Here is a 23046-nt window from a genome sequence, read left to right on the forward strand (position 1 = left end):
AGCAAGTACTTTAAAGATCTTGCTAAGCTTGTGTCTGAATTCAAGTTCCAATATTGTACTATTTTGAACTGTGATGAGACGGGTTTTGACTTTGAGCACTCACAAGTCAAGAAGTAGCAGAAAAAGGAATCAAATCCGTAGTCAGTAAGACTAGTCAGAAGTCAAGCAACTTTACAGTTATGGCGTGTATAAACGGAGCAGGATCGGCCATGCCTCCGCTTATAATCACAAAAGGGAAAACTGCCAAGTCAATTAACGGGTACAAGACCAGCGATGCTCCTGCTGGCACAGTTTGGACATTCCAGGACAAAAGATGGATTACTGATGACATTGGAGAAAAATGAACAGGCTCAATCAAACCGAGCCTGCAACATTTTCAATTTTGCCGTGTTGGGCTTTCTTTACGGATTCTGTATTTATCTATTTAATGAGGTTTTTCTAAAATACTGTGACCCTACCCGACCACAGCTTTTAATTTTTGACGGTCATCCGTCACATGAGTCGTTTGCCATCATTGAAAGAGCAATTGAGGAAAACATCACTTTACTCTCTTTGCCTCCCCATTGCACCCATTATCTTCAACCACTTGACAGAACGGTGTTTGTGCCACTGAAAAACGCTTATAATGAGCAATACTCCAACTTCATGAGTTAACACCCATTGCATGTTGTTAACAATTGGTCTTTTCTAGCTCTTTTCAGTAAAGCGTGGGATGCCGCACTAACCATAAGCAATATCAAAAGTAGTTTTGCTTCGTGTGGCATCTGTCCTGTTAACAAAGACGCTGTGCCATCTACTGCCTTCAAACCGAGTTCGCCAACTGACGTAGCATTTACAAACGGTAGGTGATAGTCAAATGTTCTTGGTAAATAGACTTGATAGGCTCAGCAACCGTTTGACTGAATAACTATAAGTGCATAAAATGTTTATACAATATATAGATTCAAATCCGAGTCGCAGTCCATGCATAATATTTCTTAACCTGATATACATGTTATAGTTTCAATTCAGTAAGCATTTTGTATCATTGTGTAAATTTCATTAAATATTTAAGTTCAGACTGGAATTCGTGCCCTAACCCTTCAAACAGCAGTGTTAAAAGCAATTTATTTGCAGACAACTCGTACTATTTGCTATTAAATATATCAAATAGCCGTCTGAATAAAATAAGGGTAGATTTACTTTACCTTCAAGGAATTAAAAAACAAAACAAATAACACTCAGACACCAATCTCGTAAATATATCTGTTTTTGACTATTACATTATTTTAATATTGTAATTGTTTACATTGAAATCTGGCTTAATTTAATCTTATTTCAACATTTTTAGATACTTCAAACAGAGAAGAGTCGATCGGGGATTCCACAGCCAACCAAGCTTATTCTACCGCTGATAACAGTCTGGCATTAGAAGGTATAAAATGTTAATCAATCTGCTAATTTTCATGATATGCTGCTGAAATTAGAAAAAGTAAAGAAATAGTATAAGAAAAGTGATCTCAAACGGTACGTGTAAAACCTGAAATCACATATTTCTTTTTGCATACAGGTTTATCAAATACAGAACCCGTACTTTCAGCAGATGTGGATATCTCCAGCACAGCAATCACGAGCGACTCTGTCGAAGAAATGGCACTTCCTGTGTTAGACGTAAGTGATCCGACACAGCTACTAGAGCTTATAACCTCTGGCAATCTTTTTGTTGAGCCACAACCTTTTCATAAAAATGACACAAATGATATAAGTTTGATGGAAATTGATTGTTCTAACAATCCTAGCACGTCAGATCTCATTGAAAGTGCCTTTATGCCCCCTAAACTTGAATCAAGACCAAATCAATATAGAACTGAAAGACCGGTCAAAAAACAAGTCATACACTGCTTACAAGTGACGAAATACTACAACGGGAAAAATTGTTCAATAAAAACAATAACCAAGGCAAACAATAAGGCTGCTAAAACTAAAAAGGAAAACAAGTAAAATGATGTATTATATATAAACGTTACATCATCATGTACATAATTGTACGTGTTGAATGAAAACTCACACAATAATATATTTTAATCTCATGAATTAAATGGAGTTAAGTGTGTGTATTCTTTTTCTTAAACTCTTTTACGTAATGGAATCTAAAATGTACATTTTATTTTAAAAACACAAATGTATGTCCGAATTAAAACAACTAAAATAATTCTGTTCGAATTTTCACCTCATCGTGTCCGACTTTATACGACACTGTCCGAATTTTAGCGAATCTACATAGGATCATAAAACCTTTTATGGTTAATATCGCTGAATTCATTATAGTTTCTTCTAATCGGGGGGGGGGGGCTTTCAACTTTATATCAGCCGACATTGCATAAATCGGGCTGAACGGTTTGTGAAAAATAAGCAATCGAATGAACGAGTCCAAATTTTGTCCGAATTTTGACGGATTTACCCTCCGACAGACCAAATTCAATGAACAATCATAGGTTTACAAACTACTGCGTGACGTATCATATAATAAAAGTTTTGTACAATTATACAGTTATTCTACAATATTGTTTGTAGTACGTAGATTTTTTACTTCCTCAAATTGTATTTCAAGTGACTGTACACAATTTGATTATTCAAATATCTGACAAATATACAAAGTAAAGATCTCTTTTTCGCATCTGAATATTTTAAAAACCTGACAGGCGACATTCCTAAAACACATTCCCGTATGTACGAGTTAGTCTATTTTCTTAAGGATGCCATTTATCACACGTACGATTCTGTTTTTATGGGATATCTCGGCTTGCAAACATTTGTCTGTTCTCAATAAAATAAATTAAAAAAAATTACAAAATGTCAGACATTATGCTTGACGCATGGTAATTGAAATTGAATAGCTTCAGCAAAAATAAATTTATTTCGTTAATTCGATTTAAAATTATAGAACATTTCTAAAAAAGAAACAATGCCTTTTATCATTTGTCTACTATGTTGCTGATATATCTCCTTCGTCGGCATGAGGCTTGCCAAAATAAATAAAACACCTTTATTTCAGTGTCAATAATCACAGTTTGTCAATGGTGTTATTTTGCATTGATTACACATAACCAAACATTACCGTGATTTATTTCTGAAAGAAATCGTTGTTTTGACAAGACTTATTTCTGTTATGGGCAGATTTATGTAAATATATTTAGTTTAACTAAATGCACTAAGTAAGACACATTGTTGACAATATATGTATTTTCGACAGGGATGGGCAGAAATGTTTTGTTACGTTTTTCATTTTATGCATTCATGCTACTTTTATCCTTTTCTTTATGTACTTTAAACAACTTTATTCAATTGAATTATAAAATTGCCCTTTTTTCTCATAAATCGGACTAACTTCAGTGTTGTAATATTTTTTTCTGGTTTTTTGGGATCATTGATTCCAACATTTGTGTTGAAAATTGAGTACCGCTTAAGTCGGTGTTATAGGGCGTGAGGGACGTTGCACATGATCCCTCATATACAGACTCAATCAACCCGAGTCTCGTTATAAATGCTTCCGAGAGTTGTCAGACTTTCTGATTTGTTTTACTTTATGTTGTACTTAAAATGTATGTCGGAAAGAATGTCAAAAACCACAACTTACAAATAATATAGAGACAAAATCCAGAAATTCCAAAGAACACGCAAAAACTGTAAATTTTATTTATCTTTTTCATCAATCAAGTGGTAATTTTGGTAAAAATATTCTTCTTAACGAAAGTTACATTTTCGTAAACATTAACATATTGTTCGGTCTCGGCATTTTCTATTTATTTAACATGATTCAATATTTACCATGGCAAACATTATTTGGCAGAAAAATAATTGATTTTATTTATGTACATTGTGTAGATGTGGGTGTTGCGTATTTATCAATTACCGCGATAGTAAACTATAATTATGATATATTTTTTGCCATCTTTCCTTAGAATAACTGCTTTTAAGAAATAGCAAAAATAATGAATAAGATTAAATTCTCTTGTTGGTGTGAAATGAATATTATAACGTTTGTTTTCTACTTACATTTAATATCTATTATGAATTATTAGGATGGTGCTGTGATGATGATTTGCAAGTGCCATAATGCAATAATTGTTACTTTATAAATATATTGAGTAAAATAAGTTTGATCTCTCCAGCTTTTATAACAAAAGGGCGATGGAACAGTAGATGACGGTTAAGAGAGCAGCAATGTCTGCAGTACCTCTAAGGCTTTGTTATAGCAAGAAAACATTTTGCATATCAAAGCTTTGACAATGTAAATGTCGGCGAACAAAAATAAAATTGAATAGATCATTTCATTATATATATTTGTTACTCGTATTAAGGACATTTTCATCATTCATCATTATGTACAACCTTATTATAGATGTCGTACAAAATTTTATAGTGTCAAAGACATTAAAATAATGCTATTGATGGATATATAGGCATTATTTGTCGATCTGCTGTTGTTGTTTTGTTTTTTTATTTTGATGACTCAAATACTGTCTCGTATGTAGTTAAATGTAGTATCTGCGCAATAGGCATTGTTGCCCATACCAAAAATTGGCCCCTGCTATATTAATAATATATCAAATAATAAAAGGCGAAAACCATACAGTGGAAATTTTACTTTTGAAATTGTCAATTTCAAAAATTTTTATCATTTTTGTAATTTAGATCATTTCTATCTAATTGGTATGTAAAACCTCATTGCATTCCTTCCTGTTCTTAACTTTGCATAGCAATTCCACTGTGGCCTTTCAATCGGCCTCCTAAAAAAAAAAAAAAAAAAAAACCAACAAAACAACAACAGCAACAAAACCGACGTCAAAAACAACAACCCCCGCCCCCCCCAAAAAAAAAACATAACATCCCCTAACCCAACAACAACATCATTATCATCAACAACCCAACAACAACATCATTATCATCAACAACGACAAAAAAAACACAAAAACAACAACAACAATTAAGCACATTTTGTTTTATTTTGGTAAACATGAAATGAACAATAACCGATAGGGTCGTATCTTACTTCCTCAGAACAGTAAAGCATGCTTCGTGAGCCGAAACGTCATGTTTACTTGTCATACAATACTATTTTATAAGTTATATAAATTTAAATCAATATAGCACTTTTTTCAGGTAAAAACGAACAACAAAAACTATTTATTGACCGGATAATAAGTCCATGATTTTCATAACATATAAAAATAACAAAAATGTATGCATTTGATTTTAATTTTTTGTTGAAGAGTTCGTGTACCGCTGCAAGTCAAAGGTTTATAAAGCAATGAGACATTTATTCTGTAAATATATTTTATTTATCACTTATAAAACAAAGTCAATAAACTAAATGCCTAGCGAAAGATTGAGAGTGGAACAACTGACGCCATTGAATATCAATAGTTATTTGTTAAAAAATGGCCGGCGTCTGTATAATAAGTGCACTATAACCTTCAGTACACACGTCTTTTTGTGGACTTGTGACGCTAAAGCTAATACGCCAGCCAGAGCTGGTATACTTTTTTACACATAATTACTCTCTGACGTCACATAAGAATATATCATAATTTAATCACGTGAGGTATACTGCTACCTACCATATAAATTAACTTCTTTTCAAGAAAAGTCATCAACATTATTTTGATGTCAGTTTTGATGTGAGTTTATTTCATAAGGCAGCAGCTAAGCAAATGAAAACAAAGACAAGGTAGGTGAAAATGTCATTTTTACTTAAATGTAGCTAAAATTATGCAAATTGAAATTCTATAAAAACATACAAAATTCATGAACAATTTTTTAAACAGTTGAACATCAATCCCTTATAATGATTGTATGAATTCGGCAATATATTTGTCTAAATATCCTGGCTAAGTATATGTTATTGTTTGTAAGACAGCATAAATGAAAATTAAACTGCCTGGCATGATGCAGTTGCGAGATAGATAAATGGAATTAAAGCTGCTTGTACAAACACTAACCATAGTGGCTGAAATTACGTTTTAAATCTTTAAACAGTACGAGTGTGGTTAATTTAACGGGAACAGTATTAAATAAATGACAAATTTGTGCTTATAAAATGTATTAGAATTTGGCAAAAAGAGCGATTATATTGAAATATAATTTCAACCACTATTTAAAATTAATTCTGCGTGAACCAATTCTTTTTAGAACAGGAATTACTTTGCTCACATTCAAGACGGCCAAAACCAATATTTTATATTTTTGTATTTAAATAGAAACACTATTTGCTTTTCATATGTTTTAACTTGAACAAAAATCTTATAATTAAACAATGACCGATACTTTGCAGCTCGAATTCAAATCTATAATTACAATGTGATTAAAATCAGCTCCCGCTAGGCTTTGAATTAAACGTGTAGGTCAGGGGGAATGTATAATCATTTTGCATTTGATCATGCTGTATAATGTTTATATGGCAATTCATGGTACTTTTTTAGTCTATCAAGATACCATTAAAGGTTGTCCTGTAATGCGAGATGTAATACTTACTTTCAAAATGCAAGGTCTCTATCCAAACCTTTTCACCTTTCCGAACATAACCAATCCCTGAATTTCCTCCATTTTCGCTGCCTCTTGCTACAACTTCAGTTTTTGTTTTACCATTCATCATTAAAACCACAGCGGCTCTACCTGCAACTGTTGACTCTATATTATAAATAAACAAATAAGTTCCTGATTTTGGCGCTGTAAATATCCCCGTTGAGGAGCTGTATCCACCGCCGTGACTATATATAACTGAATCAAACACTAATCGTTCGTTCTTGCCATAGTAACTATCTGGCTTAGTCATCCTAGCTGAAAATGCAACCTTTCTTTCTGAAATGGAATCAAATTAATTTTTATTGAGCAAAGACATAAACAAGTATATTTGGTTTTGATATTATACAATTTAAATTAAAAAGTATCAAATGTTTGTTAATAGTGATTTTTTTTTTTCTTGTAATTATATCATTAGATAGAATCAAGTATAATGTGTAACTGCAAATGAACAAAGCAGCCCATTTTACCGTTGTACGAAGCACGGTTCTTCTCTTTTATGAAAGGACTATAATATAAAAGTTTAGATGTCAAAATCCATTGCTTTAGATGTCTAAGAATATATATTTGTTCAATGTTAAAACAAAAAACAAAAAATAACTTTAACCCAACCTCAAAATTTAAAATAGAAAATATTTCACAAAACTTTGTATTGTAGTATTTTGTACGCTTGAACAAGCATATGCGGGTTCAAATTAGTGACAATTAACTTTTTTATTAAACCATATGTATGATGTAAGGCATATTGAAATATAAAGAGCTTTTACATGTAGATGTCATGTTAAAATAGGGACTTCTATAAAACGCACAATGCCATTAAAAACAAAAACAAAAAACATACACACTTGTGTTCTTTGAACTTACCTTCCTCTTCAGAGACTCGTCTGCTTGAAGCACTGATATGACCAGAACATATGTCTTCCAGTCTCTCTGTAATGATTTTGACTATTTATATACATGTATATTAACATTTTTCTTATATATTACTACCACATGTATATCAAACTAATCAGTATATCAAACTTATCAGCTACTTAGTATTATCATTCGCAGATATCTTTTACAGAAATAAAAGCAATATTAATTTGTTAAATATGCATTTCGTTGAAAACTTGTGTAGAATATATTTTTCTTTTTTTCAATTTTGAGTTTGTAGGTAATTTTCATGTCAGTAAAAATGAAAAAAATATTTTTTGAGGAAGCATCAACAGCATTTACTCATACAACAGTGTTATCTCATAATGTAATTTATAAAGCTTAAATATAAGAATTGTTTACTGGTTAACACTGTTTCTCTGATTACAAAACAGAACTCAAGACAAAAACTACCAGTAGACAAATTGCATTCTGCAAATAAACACTTATGCAGAAGTTCTTTTTCGTGAAAATTTAATTTGAAATTGCTTTATTGGCACCAAACTCTATGTAAGTATACACAAGATATTTATAATTGTTTTACCTTGCTTTGACAAGACTGATCGAAGTTCACTCTCGGCGCTTTTGAGCCGGTTGTTTAGATCTCTGTATGTACTTTGCAGATTCAACTCGGCAGTGGTTAGACGACTTACTGCTTCTAGCGTAGTCATTGCTGTTATGTTTTGTTCGGATGTTCTTTGGCTTAAAGCCCTGATTTGACCAGAAAATGTGTCTTCAAGTCTGTCTGTAATATTATGGTTAAATATACATATGATATGTTTCTTATTATTTTACTAAAGAATATACTCTCAAACTCGGAATGGCACGAGGACCTTACTGATTATTTACTGTCTCGGGTTTGTTTTCCGCTTACATTGTAGAGTACTAGGGTGTAACCAACATAAAGTTATTATAACATGTATTTCCTTATAATCTGTCCACTAACCAAAAGTACAACAACACTGCTGTATATTGCTAGACAAACATACAAAAAAACATTTTAATGTAGTATTTATACAAGTTTAATACTTACTTTACATTTCATATAATATGACAAAGCTTGGTCTTTGATTTGTACGGTAAAGAAACCATATACATGCATTTTGATATATCACACAAGAAGCATGCTCTGATCAAGTTAATGAAAAAAAAACACTATTTGCACAAAATTGATCACAAATCATTCCTATGAATGAAAACCGTAAAAGAACAACCTAAGCTACTGTGTAGCGGGAAACGTGTTTCCGTAGGATCCCGCCAAGCTGCTGAGACTATTTACGATAACATGAACTTGGCAATTGGAAGGAGAAAATTGAAACCAACAGTTTCTGTATATTAAATGTAGAACGCAAGGCATGTACAGCTAATAAAAAATCGAGGCTAAAAGGCGCAACGAATTCTATAAAATATGACAGGATAAAAATGAGATTTCTATGTCTATTGAGTCACTGCTAGATGATTAGTTTGCACATTTGAGCTCAAAGGTTTATGCAACTTCATGAAAACAGATGTAACTTCTGCACTTAACTTTAAAACAAAATTAAAACTTATTAGAAACTACATTATTACTAAAATCATACACTTTACAATAAGAATTATGCAGCTGCTCACATAATAAAGCATAGAAATAAATGCATAATTTACATAAAAGTGCTCATGTATAATATAAATTATGTATCAAATGCACTCTGTGTAGTCAAAAAGTTACGCAACGGTATAATGTCCGGTATGCATTTTCTACAACAAAATATTAGATTTTTTTTTCATATTCAAATATCTGTCATTTGGGCTGATCAGTTTAACTGCCCACGAATTATCTAAGGTAGAGCATGACGCAACTATGGCATGGCTTAAGGCACTTGGTGGTAGACAATAACATGGCGTGATAATATTTGGAAGCTGCTAAGATAAAGTTAAAAAAGACGGGGCAGAAAAAAGAAACATAAAAAACATGTTAAGGGAGTAGTGGGAGTGATTTTATCAACAAGTATCCATTCAAATTGTCCGCTAGCTAAAAACTGAACTCAATGACCATGCTTGTGTAAAACGTACGTGTCGGAAAAAACAAGGCACAGATAAAAATATAAAGAATATGATTGTTATCGCCATCGGCCTTCCAATCAGCAGACAGTACATTGTGCCAAAGAAAATAACATGAAGTTCTTGTCTTTTAAAACATTAATTATTTTATTACTACCACATGTATATCAAACTCATCAGTTAGAGCTAATAATAATCATTTTTCAGATTTATTTATAGAAAAACGAGCAATATTAATTTGTTTGATATGCATCTCGTTGAAAACTTGCGTGGAATATATTTTCTTTTTTTCAATTAGGAGATGGTAGATAATTTTTATGTCGGTAGAAATGAAATAAGACAACAAAGAATTTCTGTGGTATCATTTGCAGCATTGGATAATACAATGGATAGTTATCTTACTCATAATGTCATGCACGGAGCTGACTTATCAGGACTGTGTAATAGTTAACAATGTTGCGTTGATGACAAAACAGAACTAAAGACAAAAATACCAGTAAACATTCTGCATTTAAGCAAATCAACACTCATGCGGGAATTATGTTTCGTGAAAATTTAACTTGAAATTGCCTAATTAGCACCAAATTGTGTATAGGTATAAAAAAAAATATTTATAGTTGTTTTTACCTTGCTTTGACGAGACTGATCGAAATTTTCTCTTAAAGTCTACACTCATGTCTTGTCTGAGTAGGTCTGTGTCCTTTAACTGACTTTTGAGTCTGTCCTCTACTGCTACTAGCATAGTGATTGCTGTTATGTTTTGTTTGGAAATTGAATTTTCTAAACTTTCAACAGTGGTATCCATTGAACTTAAATTATCTATGAGTTTTTTTGAACTCTTTTTTGTTTTTCTTTTAAATCTTTTAAATTTTTGTTCAAATTCTCTTATTGTGTCTCTCATGTGTGACTTCTCGTTAACTAGCATTTTCCGCAATACTATTGCTTCTGTCTTAAATTTCTTTTCAAATTGAGACGCAGATATGTTTTCAAAAGTATGGATCTTTTCATTTAACAGAGTTTCTGAATTTTCTTCTTCATATCTTGCCGCTTTACTTGCCATAAGTGAGATATTCACTTCCATACTTTTGATTTTGTTCTCGAGTCTATCAACAACTGCCTTAGTGTCCTTAAGCTCAGATTTTAGATTATTGTTTTCACGAATTACATTGTCTATTCGCATTGACAGCAGTTGATACCTTACTTTTGCACATCTTACCTGACAAAACAATGATAATAAAAGTCCAATACTTAAACTAAGAAATTTAGACATTTTCTTAGTACATGTTCTGCGATTTTTTGTTACACCAAGTTCTAAAACTGATCCAAAAGTGATGTAGCCAGTGACATACACGTTTATATATATCCCATACTCTCATGTCTATAAAATTCAACATATGGTGTACCTGGGGGACAAGAACAGATTTGCGATATAACGCGAATAATAAGTGTTTTTTCTTACAATTATGTTAAAAAGAAAAAAGGATAACGTTTTGAAAATTTATTTTTTTATTTGTAAAATATGAGTTTAAAGACCTTTCTAATGAAATAAAATTTTATGCTGTTTTATGAAAAATAAGTTTGTTATTATAAATGTAAAACCACTATATTTTGCATTTTATCAGTCACCATATGTTTTGTTAACCATCCACAAGTTACCTGTATGTCTTATCAGCAATTTGTTACTATTAATAGATTTCATAACAATAACATGCAAATTGCCTGTGACAAAATTGTCGAAGGTTCTAAGTATCAAAAGATATTCAATAGCATATAGGGACAAATGAAAGAAAAAAATAGAGAAACAAAAGATAGGAATAAAAAAGATCTGCGTTTTTGTTGATATTAAAGGGAAAGCGTTACTACGCGAAATTTCCATTAGGGCACTTTTTGGTATTTTTCGAAGTAAGATACTTACTCGTTATTTATCTATCTAACAGAAAAATATCTAATTAGTCTGATAAATATCTGTTATTTATCGTGTTAGTTAGACAGATAACGCAATAATTAAATGGTTAACTGTTGGCAATAATATGCCACCGTATATATGTCATTATTTAACCTGATTATCATCTATTTGCTTTTCTTATAACTACTTAAGATGTTTTACACTCAGAGCCACTTGTGACCAAATCTGGTCTTACAATAAACGAATTTCCACCAATAAAAAACATGACACAATTTTTCGGTTTATTTATTCTATTTTCTTCGTATTTCTTATATGAAGCAGGACGGGATTTCCACAACTTCAAGCATCTTACTTACACATCCACTACAGAGAACAATGGTCTTTTAATTATATACTCTCATTATAAGTGTCCGTAATATTAAACAATGATATCCACATGATATGATATCTTCAAATTAAAGTGTTTGTTCCAATTTAAATCAACCGCGACATGTTACAATAGATAAACTTAAGATAAATACTTAGAAAACCTTTTTAAACTAGAAATGAAACAAAAAAGAATCAATGTGCACGTGATTAATGTTTAATACTAGTAGTTTTAAGAAAGCCCTCAAAGTATTTCCTGTTACAAGGTCAATATATCAAGTGTCGTTTAAATAGATAAGATTAGACTTGTCAATCATCAAAATTCTCGTTCTTGTATGGTAGATCTACTTCATATAACTTTAAAAAAATACGATTTAGCGAGAGTTTTATCAAGGGTTCCCCGAAATAATTTATTAGCGCAATTTCTACTTAATCTTAATGCTATAAAAGTGAGTCAATTCTATCTATATCTTTAAACTGCGGAATGTGTCATCATTTCGGTGATTCTTTTTATTATTTGAGTGCAGTAGTTTTATTTGAATAGAGAATATTCTTTAAAGAAGAAGATATAAAATATTTCTTAACGGAAATTTACTAATCATTAATAAATACATAAGCAACAAAGGGTTCGGCAAAGCTATGTTAACTAACAACACGCTATGTGTTATTGATATACTCTGAGTGATAGAGTTTTTATTTTATAAACAAACCAGACTTTCACTTATTAGCAGAAACTATTAAAACGATTTAACAAGAGTAGATATAAAAAAGCAACAATGGAATATATTAACAAAATAGAATAAACTTATCATAGATAAAAACAGATTCATCTAAACGTTAAGCAAAAGGAATGTTTGAAACGGTAGCTTAATAGGCGTTGAATTAGAGCAGAGGGCACGTTTCGATTTTTAAGCTAATAAATAAACATCTGTTATACAATTTCTATCTTTTTGCTAATCATTCTAAAATATAATGATAACGATAACAACGATAAATTTAAATAGATTTACCATAACAGAGTACAAAACGTAACTATCAAATCGTCAATCGCAATTGTTCATTATTTGCTGAATAGCTAAATTTATGGTAGAAGTCATTTTAAACAGTAGTATTCAAAATGTATGCGTTTCAGACATGTCATATGCTGAAATGGTGTTTTTGTTTGTTTGTTTGTTTGTTTCATTTTACGCCTTTTTCCAACAGTATTTCAGTCATATAGGCGGGTCGTTTCCTAACCATCGTTCCTGGAGAGTTACACCAGTACTAGACAACTACCAAAGCATCTCCCGGGGATCGAGCCCACGCCAGAGAGGTAACTGGATAAGAAGTCATCGACTGTAACCCCTCGACCACGGAGGCGGTCTGAAATGGTGTAAAGACATGTCTAGGGGTGTTAAACAGAATGAACTTGCCAAAACGCATACCAAGCGTACTTAAGCTAGAATACTGTGTTGCGCTGAATATCTTAAAATAGATAAATACAGAATCCCTAAAGAAAGTCCAACACGGCAAAATTGAAAATGTTGCAGGCTCGGTTTGATTGAGCCTTTTCATGGACGGTACTGGAAAGTGCATGTTACCGTCCACGCCCCCTAGCACCGGCTTAAGCAGAATTCAACATTTTAACATGAAATAGTAAAATTTTGAATTTAGAAACATCCGCAGATGTGTCCATACGGCGAATATCATGGAACCTTCAATGTGACACTTTCGTGCCATTCCATGAAAAGCGGCGTATGGTCCCCAAGTAATAAAAAGCGTGTGTCCTAAGCGAGAAAACAATGGGCGGAACTAAATAAAATTGAATTTTGAAAGGGGTTTAGAGGTTATGAAGTGTTTATACAAATAAAGAGATATTTGAATATTAATTGTCGTTTTTCTGAATTTCCTACGGATACTGTCAAATATCTTTCGATGTTTTACATGTTCTTTTCACTGACCATATATATTACAGTATACTATTGATATGTTAATAAATACAGACATTACATTGATTTAAAGCTTACACGTGTTAATCTGTCAAGTGTCTGAAAAATGATAGATCAGATTATTTCTTTCCTCTAATAGGGAATAGGTAATTCAGAAGTTAATCTGAATTATCTATTTCTACATAAATTTTACTTGCGTTGTAGTATAATTACGCACGGTTTGTCGTTCTTTTATTGTTTTAATAATTGGTCGGCCTTCATTCGAACCGCGCATGCATCTAGAGGGCTCTTACATCGGATACCTATATCCTTAAAAACTGTTTTCTAAATATTTCTTTTTCAATCACCTTGAAAATAAAGAAATCGGAATGGGAACGAATAAAGGAACGATAAAGTGTGAAGAAGTATAGAGGTCCATTTATTCGAGCTTTTCCAAGCAACACGTTTGTATATATGGCTATCATTATTCGTCTGTTTAGTGCTACATAATGATTTATTTCTTCTTGCATTAGCTGAATAATGTGTTTGCATAGATGACGTAGACGTCATTTTCTCAGCTTCTGTCGCAGTATCAATGATCATATTTGGATATTGCTACATTGCCAACAAACATATCTGACAAAGTGTTGCTCTTTCAAACGTTTTAAATCCTCGTAACTTAAACCCTCTTACATATTAAAACAAGCTTCTGTCATTTGAAATCCCAAAATTGAACAATCCACATCTACCCCGGATGTGTCAAAATTATTACTTAACATTACGCCCAGATTTAACAAGTGCTCGCCTTTTTAACAAGTTGATATCCCATAAGTTACAAGAACAGTTAAGTGCGATTCAGCTGTCACTTGTTTGCTCAGACGTTTAGTGAACCATGTTTAAAATCCATATACATTAAAATAGCATCATTAAACAAGAGGGCCAAGATGACACTAGATCGCTCACCTGACTCGTCAAACTTATCCGAACAATTACTAAGACAAGCATTCTGACCAAGTTTCATGACAGGTGAGTCAAAAATGTTACCACTAGATCGTTAACAAGGATTATCCATATTTGAGCAGTGTGACCTAGTTTTTAACCCCAAGTGACCTATATTTGAACATGACCCAGAAATCATCAAAACAAACTTTCAGACCAAAATTCCAGGATATTTGGATCAAAACAGAAGCCACTACAGTGTTAACAAGATTTTTCTATTTTTAGCTCCTGTGACCTAGTTTTTCATCCGAGATGACCCATGTTATAAGTTATCCGATCAAATACATAGACAAGCATCCTGACCAAGTTTGATGACAATTGAGGTAAAAATGTGACCACTAGAGTGTTAACAAGAATTTTCTATATTTGGGCGGTGTGACCAAGTTTTTGACACAAGGTGACCCATATTCGAAATTAACATAGAAACCATTTAAACAAACTTTCAGACTAATTTGCAGGATATTTTGATCAAAACAGTAGCCACTAGAGTGTTAACAAGGTTTTCCTATTTTAAGCTCCGGTGGCCTAGTTTTTTATCTGAGATAACCTATGTTCAAAAACCTTCGAGCAATTACCTGGACAACCGTCCCGACTAAGTTTGATGACAATTGAGTAAAAAATGTGACCACTAGAGTGTTAACAATGTTTTTCTATTTTTAGCTCCAATGACATAGTTTTTCATCCGAGATGACCCATGTTTAAACTCACCCGAGCAATTTCCTAGACAAGCATCCTGACCAAGTTTGATGGTGATTAAGTCAAATATGTGACCAATTGAGTGTTTACAAAGTGTTTCTATATTTGGGCGGTATGACCAAGTTTTTGACCCGTTGTAACCCATATTCGAACTTGACGTAGAAATCATAAAAACTAACTTTCAGACAAATTTCCAAGATATTTGGATCAAGATAGTAGCCACTAGAGTGTAAACAAGATTTTTCTATTTTGTGCTCCTGTGACCTAGCTTTTCATCCCAGATGACCCATGTTTAATTTTATCCAGACAGTTACCTAGACAAGCATTTTGACCAAGTTTGATGACAATTAAGTTAAAATATGATCACTAGAGAGTTAATAAGGTTTTTCTATTTTTTGCTCCTGTGACCTAGCTTTTCATCCGAGAGGACCCATGTTCAAACACATTCGAGCAAGTACCTAGACAAGCATCCTGACCAAGTTTAATGATAATTGAGTCAAAAATGTGACCACTAGAGTGTTTAAAAGGTTTTTATATTTTTAGCTCCTGTGACCTAGTTTTTCATTGGAGATGACCCATGTTCAAACTCATCCGGGCAATTACCTAGACATGATATTTAAGTAAAAAATGTGACCACTAGAGTGTTAACAAGGTTTTTTATTTTTAAGCTCCTGTGACCTAAGTTTTCATCCGAAATGACCGATGTTCGAACTCATTCGAGCAACTATATAGACAAGCATCCCGACCAAGTTTGATGATGATTGAGTAAAAAAGTGACAATGAGAGTGTTAAGAAAAAAATTTTTTAGCTCCTGTGACCTAGTTTTTCATCCGAGATGATCCATGTCCGAACTCATCCGAGCAATTACCTAGACAAGCATTCTGACAAAGTTTGATGATGATTGAGTAAAAAATTGACAATAATAGTGTTTAGAAAAATTTTTTAGCTCCTGTGACCTAGTTTTTATCCGAGATGATCCATGTCCAAACTCATCCGAGCAATTACCTAGACAAGCATCCTGACCAAGATTGATGATGATTGAGTCAAGGTTTGGGCGGTCTGGCCTAGTTTTTGACCCCAGGTAACCCATTTCAAACTTGACCTAGAAATCATCAAAACAAACATTTGAGGTAAAGACTAAGATACTGTGTATTAATACGTCCTGGAACTAAATACAATTTGTTATTAAACAAAAACGTCTCAGCTAAAAAACTAGGTCAACTTCTTAAATAAAAAATATTGAAAAAGAAGGAAGCGGGTAGGGGATCTTAAATATCTGCTGCAAAATTTATTATTTTAATATAAAATTTCCAAATTTATTGAACGAAAGACATTGCCATAAAAGCGAATTGCGCTTTCATTGTTATCATCGCTAAACGGCCAAAAACCCTACCATATGTGTATTTAAGAGAAACTCTTTGTTACAACTTTTTATCAAGAAATGACCTTGAAGTTATCAAAATATTATTAGTTTTATTCCGATTAAATCCAAAAAGATATTTCAAAAGATATAGTTTTCTATGTTATGGTGCCTGATTTGAAACACTTTTGTGTGTCTTGTTGTCGCTATCGACAGCACGACAAAGTGTCATATGGCGCGTTGTCGGACTTTCGTCTTGTGGTCCTGTCGCTAACGATGCACGCAAAAATGGCGCGTTGTCGTGGGGCGTGAAATATAAAACATTATACAATATTACAAGACATTTAGATATCCAAGAGTAATCATTATTTAATAAAGTAAAAGTTGATTCCTGTTTTACTTTTATACATTTTATGTCACCTCAAAACAGCAAAGTAATATTCGAATGTAATAACACACGAAGTAACGATTCAGCAAAATGGTTGTTCAAACTTGAATCTACAATAAATTGCAGTTTGCTGAACATTTTTTTAAAGATATAAATACAAAATATAATATTGTTTGAAGTCATTAGCCTAATCTTTTTTAATTAGAATTAAATCAATTAAATTTTGAGTATTAAAGAATTTCAGGCAGCTTAGCACATACTTTTAGCATGTTTGTAATCATCCGTAAAACGTTATTCCAATGCATACGTGTTTTAGACTGAAGTGGTTACATTGTTGATAAGTGAATGGAATATATTTCAGGCAGCTTAGCACATACTTTTAGCATGTTTGTAATCATCCGTAAAACGTAATTCCAATGCATACATTTTTTAGACTGAAGTGGTTACATTGTTGATAAGTGAATGGTATATATATTAAAGGTTATTGGAATATCGTATCATGAAAATTTGTATTTCTGCAAAAATTAATGTTCACAACAAAATAGTGAATTCATACGTACTTGTAAAAATCGATTGCTAATAATTTCATATTCGTATCCCTTTCTTACAAAAAATAAACATAAGTTAAAATGGTATTTCACTGCATTACATCTTAATATAACAGTAAATCACTTTTACAAATAGAAAAATTAATTGAAATCAATAATTACTGGTAGATAGAACTACCAGCAATAAGTTAATTTGATCTAAGAATCATAACATACTTTTGTTAGTGTTCATAAAGGCTGTTTTTCATGTTTGTAATGTACAGTGATATATGAATCAATATAAGACGCAAGAAGTGTTATATTTAAAATCAAATTAATAAGAATAAATTGCAATAGTGTCAGCGACTATATTATGATAAACTGACTTGATTGACATATTGACCATGATGTGGTTTATATGCATTGTATATATGGACTGCTAGTGACAAATTTACAAATTATACAATGTGAAATTTACCAGAGGAATGCAAATTGTAATTTGACAACAGTGTTTGATATTTTTATTTTCTGCTTAATATCACATCGATCCGGGTTCATTATATAAATTATCTAAAATAACACTTAAATAAGGATCGATTTGAAGACACTTATTTGATCTTGTGGAGGGGGGGGGGGTCTATTCATTATTGCAGGAAAAGAAATCGATTACCTGAAAAGGTATCAGTTTATTGTAACATGTATTTTTGACAACTAAATATTTATTGTATTCTATCAAATTGAATATTCTTTCATCAAAAATGCTGTTCTGTTGTTTGTTAAAATGTTATTCTAGTCTCTTTTTGTCCTTTAATTAATTTCTGAACATAAAGCTTTCCGGTAATTTGTGGGCTGTTTTACAAAGTTAACCAAACACTAAGCTTGAAATTTTTGTTTTGAGGACGTTCGGGAAATTGAGTTTCTATTTCGGTACATGTGTCGAAGTACAAATAAGAGATACATGTTATTGTCCTTTCTCAAACTAATATCACGCAAAAGACGCATACATCAACTCATAAGTGTTCATATACAGTAATTTCCTTTATCGGATCTTTTTTTTATCACATATTTGATACAAAGTCATTTTTTACACTGACACGTAATAAATTTAGTAAAACAAAAGTTAAAAGTAGCAAGGGAAAATCTAAATTTTAAGCATATATATTTAAGAACGAAAGGAATATTGGTAAAAACATTTCATACCATAACATAATCATAAAACTGTTCTTATATAACTAGAAACGAAACCGTATCGCCGTGTCCTTTTTTAGTTTTAAAATAACAAAAAATACCAGACGAACAAGGAAGCTTTAAAACAGCAATTAATGTATATTCGTAAACACTTTTCATTGCTGAACCAATGACATTTAAAGAATTAACAAAATTGCAACAGTAAGAATATTATTTTCTCTGCAGCTACGTGCAAATGTTTCTGATTTTACTTCTTGCAATTTGAAAACATGGAGTTGTTACTTGAACGTAATAAATGAACTAAATTCAGGTAGGATCAAACTCTCAGAGTATACATAACAATACCATTCTGAGTGATTAAGATGACAAGCGTTCTAAACTATTTTAATTATTGATTGTTGTTGAATCATTTGTGTAGGTTTTTGTTTTACATCATTAATTGTAGACTTTGATTCGCATTGTTAAATGTCACTACCAATATCACTGTACTTATAAGTAAGAATATCATACACTTAATGGAAAATTGTAAATTCTAACAGGACCCGCAATTTTCCATATTAAACATAGAAAAACCGAAAGTGTGTGTTATTATGCAATAAAATCACTGTTTGACGTTCTATATTTAGATGTATGACGTAACCATTATACACGTGACGTAACCTCTAAAAATGTGACGCAAACAAATCAATCGACAGGTGGAATTGAGCTTAATACCAGGTACGGCAGCATTCATTTGTTGATGTCATGCTACGCCCTCGTGATATAATTTCTCGCATCCAAAGTCCAAACAGTGATTTTATTGAGCGATAAAATCAGTTTTGGGTATATTATTTCTTGAACAGAATATGGAGCCATCACTTGTAACTTATAAAAAAAATTAAACACATTAAATCTGTTTTATTACATGTGTTTTGTTTTGGGAATTCAAAATTAGATAATCACCATGACAAACATAACTTTGTAGAATGTTGTAGATTTACGTTTCTGGAAAAGCAAAGATTTGCATTTTATAAAAGACAGCTAATAATTTTGTCGTATAAACAAATAAAAACTCCAGACGGTTAACATTGAAAACATATGAACACAAAAAAACCGCTTTTAAATCATATGTCGGTACTTTATTCTTTGTAAGAATATCACGCTGTGCTATATATGTTGTCAGTCTGGAACCATACATTATTGCTTTTTTATTCACAAATTAGTTTTAAATTAATAAGAAATTATTGCATCATCTCCTTTCACGAGACAATCTTTTTTCAAAATTTCATTTTCTATCGGCGAACCGTCGTACGCTCGTAAATAAAATTTACAAACACTAAGAGAAATTCATAAGAATACTAGCAAGGTAACCTGTACGAGAACGCCTTATTAAGATTCGTATTATAGTTCAAATATAACATACCGACCATGCCTCCTTTTTCAAATATATAATTCTATGCAATAAAACAAACTACCAAATAATTATACTGGACGTAATATATATTGGTCTGGTGAAACGAAGAAAATATTTGAAAAAAAAAATACATTTTATCGTTTTCTAATGATTTTGTGGTCCAAATTTCAAAGGAGTTTGTTCAAAGAATAGAAAGATCTCGTAATAGATTAAGTAGAAGAAGATATATACAAAGTTGTAGTATTTGATTTAAAAAAGCACAGCGATATCACAGTAAAAAAAATGTAAATTATTGCGCAAATGTAATCATATCCTAATATTTTCCCGCTGAGAACTGCAAGAAGCTTTCTTCTATATACATAAGCTTAATATAAATCATTAATATAGCTATAATTTGTTTGACAATGCGCCATACATTTTGTTTCTACACTTTAATGGAAAAAACTTTTAGTTAAAATCCCCCTTTACCTTTTTTTGGGTTTCCCCGGAGTGTTTTTTTGGTTTATTTTGCACGGAAAAAGGAAGTTTTTTTTACTTTTTTTAATTTTTCCCAGGAACGAAATTAGTTGGGAAATTTTCCCTTTTCGTCAAATATGATAAAATTTCTGTTTGGAAAGGGCGAAAGATTTTATAAAAACAAAACCTTTTTTTGGTTTAAAACTTGTTTTTTTTTCCTGTTTATTTTTTTTTTAGCTTTTTTGTTTTCCTTTTTAAAACTTTTTTATTATTTTTCCCTTTTATTTTTTTAACCAATGAACCCGCATTTTGTTCAAAATTTTTAACAAAATTTTAGAAATAAATTTTGCTTGCAGGGCAAAAATACAAAAAAACAGAATTTTGATTTTTGGGGGTTATTCAACATGTTTTCGCCTTGCGGCCCGCAAAGTATAGCAAAATGTTGACTTTGTCGTATTGCGTGTCTTCGTCAGGCGCCCCGAGGAGCGAAAATGCGACATGGCACAAATCAGCCATTGTATTTAGAGGATAGGTGTAGCATTGATATAGTGATATCTATATGGTCGGGAATATATATTATTGCACTTGTCTCGAGAATTTCTGGATCGCCCGTCTACATCGTCGTGAAAGATAAATATGTCAAAAGCTACCTACACAAACATACATATATACAATTACACATCATATAGTTAAGACAGTTACATGTAACACTAGAAAAATATTTTACCACAATAGCAATGAACAAATGCCGTATAAACATAACTGGGGTTGTTTCTTAAAATGATATATTTCATCATTTTAAATTCTGCTTAAGTTGGTGCTAGGGGGAGTTGACGGTATCATGCAATAAACACTACATTTTGTGAAAGGATCAATCAAACAGTACCTACAAACTGTTCAGTTTGTGCCATTTTAAGAGTTCTCTAGGGATTACGTTTTCTCATTTTTACACAAGACGGTAGAGAATCAAGAATAAATGATAATTTTCAGTAGTTTCTTTTTATTGCACGTGTAAATCAAAACTTTTTGTCTAAACATAACGGCCGAAGGTATAAACATAATTATTTCCAACTTCATGTCTTTTTACCATTGTAAAGAATTAAATATAGCAAAGTTAATATTTAATTCAGACAGTTTTACTTCTGTATGTCTATTTACCATTGCAAAGAAATAAATATAGCAAAGTTAAACTTATCCATTTAATTCAGACAGTTTTACTTCTATATGAAATTAATTGTGCCTATGAGAATATCAGGTGCCTAGAATGTATTGCTTAAACCAAATGGAAATAAAGTGGAAGTTTATACAGACAAAGTAACATTATATGGAAGAAACAGATTTTTTCCAACATTGACAATTTAAAAGATTTCAGCAAAAGTGTTTTCTCTTTATTATTAGAGTTTAAGGCTTTTGTCTGTAAATGAGATGTAAAATATATAACCCCGAACCAGACGACATGTAATGCTATCTAATGAAACGTAAATTAATTATAGAACAAATATGCAACATTTCAATTTTAGTATCAGAGTTAATTGCGCATATAATGTCTAATAGCTTATAATACAGAGTGGTAGCAAAGACGATTAGAGTAAAAATGATTATAAAACATGTGTTAAACATTGTTAATTGCAAAATAAACTACCTTTTTGATTATAAAGGATTTGACTAGATGCCGTAATTCATTGAATTTTAAATGATATTGAAATGACCTGTTTATACATGTACAAAATCAATGCTCACAAAATATTATACCTTAAAAACTACAAACGTGTTTAACAGATGAAAAGTTGAATAAAATCAACAGCTCTCTTTTCATTCAAGAGTATGTTATAACATGTTACTAGTCATGGATGTAATCTAACTCTACATGTTTCTAAATAAATGTGTTATATAAAATGAGCTGTGTTGAATTAAAGTCTGACACCAAACCCTAAAGAAAGAAGAATATTGGCATATTGCTCGATCTTATTTCATTAATATAGTATGTTCTAATTTGAAAATTTCAAACAATTTTCCAATAAAAACGTCTCTATGTACCACCAAACAATGTTTTAAAAACACTATTCATAGGTTTTATCTATAGATAGAGTTAATGTGTACATACCATTCAATATTGTGTCCACAAAATCAAAGCATGTCAAGTAGTCTTTCGGGAAAAAATAGTTTAACGGTTTAAAAACGGGAAGGCTAAAACAATCATAATTTAAAATAGCCATTACTGCTATAAAAAAAATCAATATTCAAAAGCAATGCAGCTATATCTACCAGAAAACAAGTGTGATATACCTTCATTTCCTACCACATGTGAGTTCAAGGAGATATGGTGTTGTTGTAAAATCTATAT

General features: G+C 31.6%; 1 protein-coding gene across 1 annotated transcript; it reads right to left on the reverse strand.

The window, feature by feature from the left end:
- Positions 1 to 4966: 4966 nt before the first annotated feature.
- Positions 4967 to 10864, reverse strand: LOC132719401 (uncharacterized). The gene is made up of 4 exons (XM_060703168.1): positions 10144 to 10864; positions 8021 to 8221; positions 7426 to 7491; positions 4967 to 6840 (listed from the first exon to the last, which is right to left on the reverse strand). Exons 1-4 carry the CDS (start codon positions 10784 to 10786, stop codon positions 6458 to 6460), a joined length of 1293 nt encoding a protein of 430 aa, XP_060559151.1. The 5' UTR covers positions 10787 to 10864; the 3' UTR covers positions 4967 to 6457.
- Between the last annotated feature and the right edge of the window lie 12182 nt (positions 10865 to 23046).

The sequence above is a fragment of the Ruditapes philippinarum genome, unplaced genomic scaffold (assembly GCF_026571515.1).
Source record: "Ruditapes philippinarum isolate M1 unplaced genomic scaffold, ASM2657151v2 ctg8046_1_1_1_1, whole genome shotgun sequence".
In the NCBI taxonomy this organism is placed as follows: Eukaryota; Metazoa; Mollusca; class Bivalvia; order Venerida; family Veneridae; genus Ruditapes; species Ruditapes philippinarum.

Excerpts from the sequence above, each read along its gene's own strand:
- LOC132719401 (XM_060703168.1), bottom strand. The coding sequence starts at position 10,786 with ATGTCTAAATTTCTTAGTTTAAGTATTGGACTTTTATTATCATTGTTT. Across the intron at positions 8,222-10,143 it reads ATCAGTCTCGTCAAAGCAAG|ACAGACTTGAAGACACATTT; the intron begins GTAAAAACAACT and ends ATAATATTACAG. Across the intron at positions 7,492-8,020 it reads ATCAGTCTTGTCAAAGCAAG|AGAGACTGGAAGACATATGT; the intron begins GTAAAACAATTA and ends AAATCATTACAG.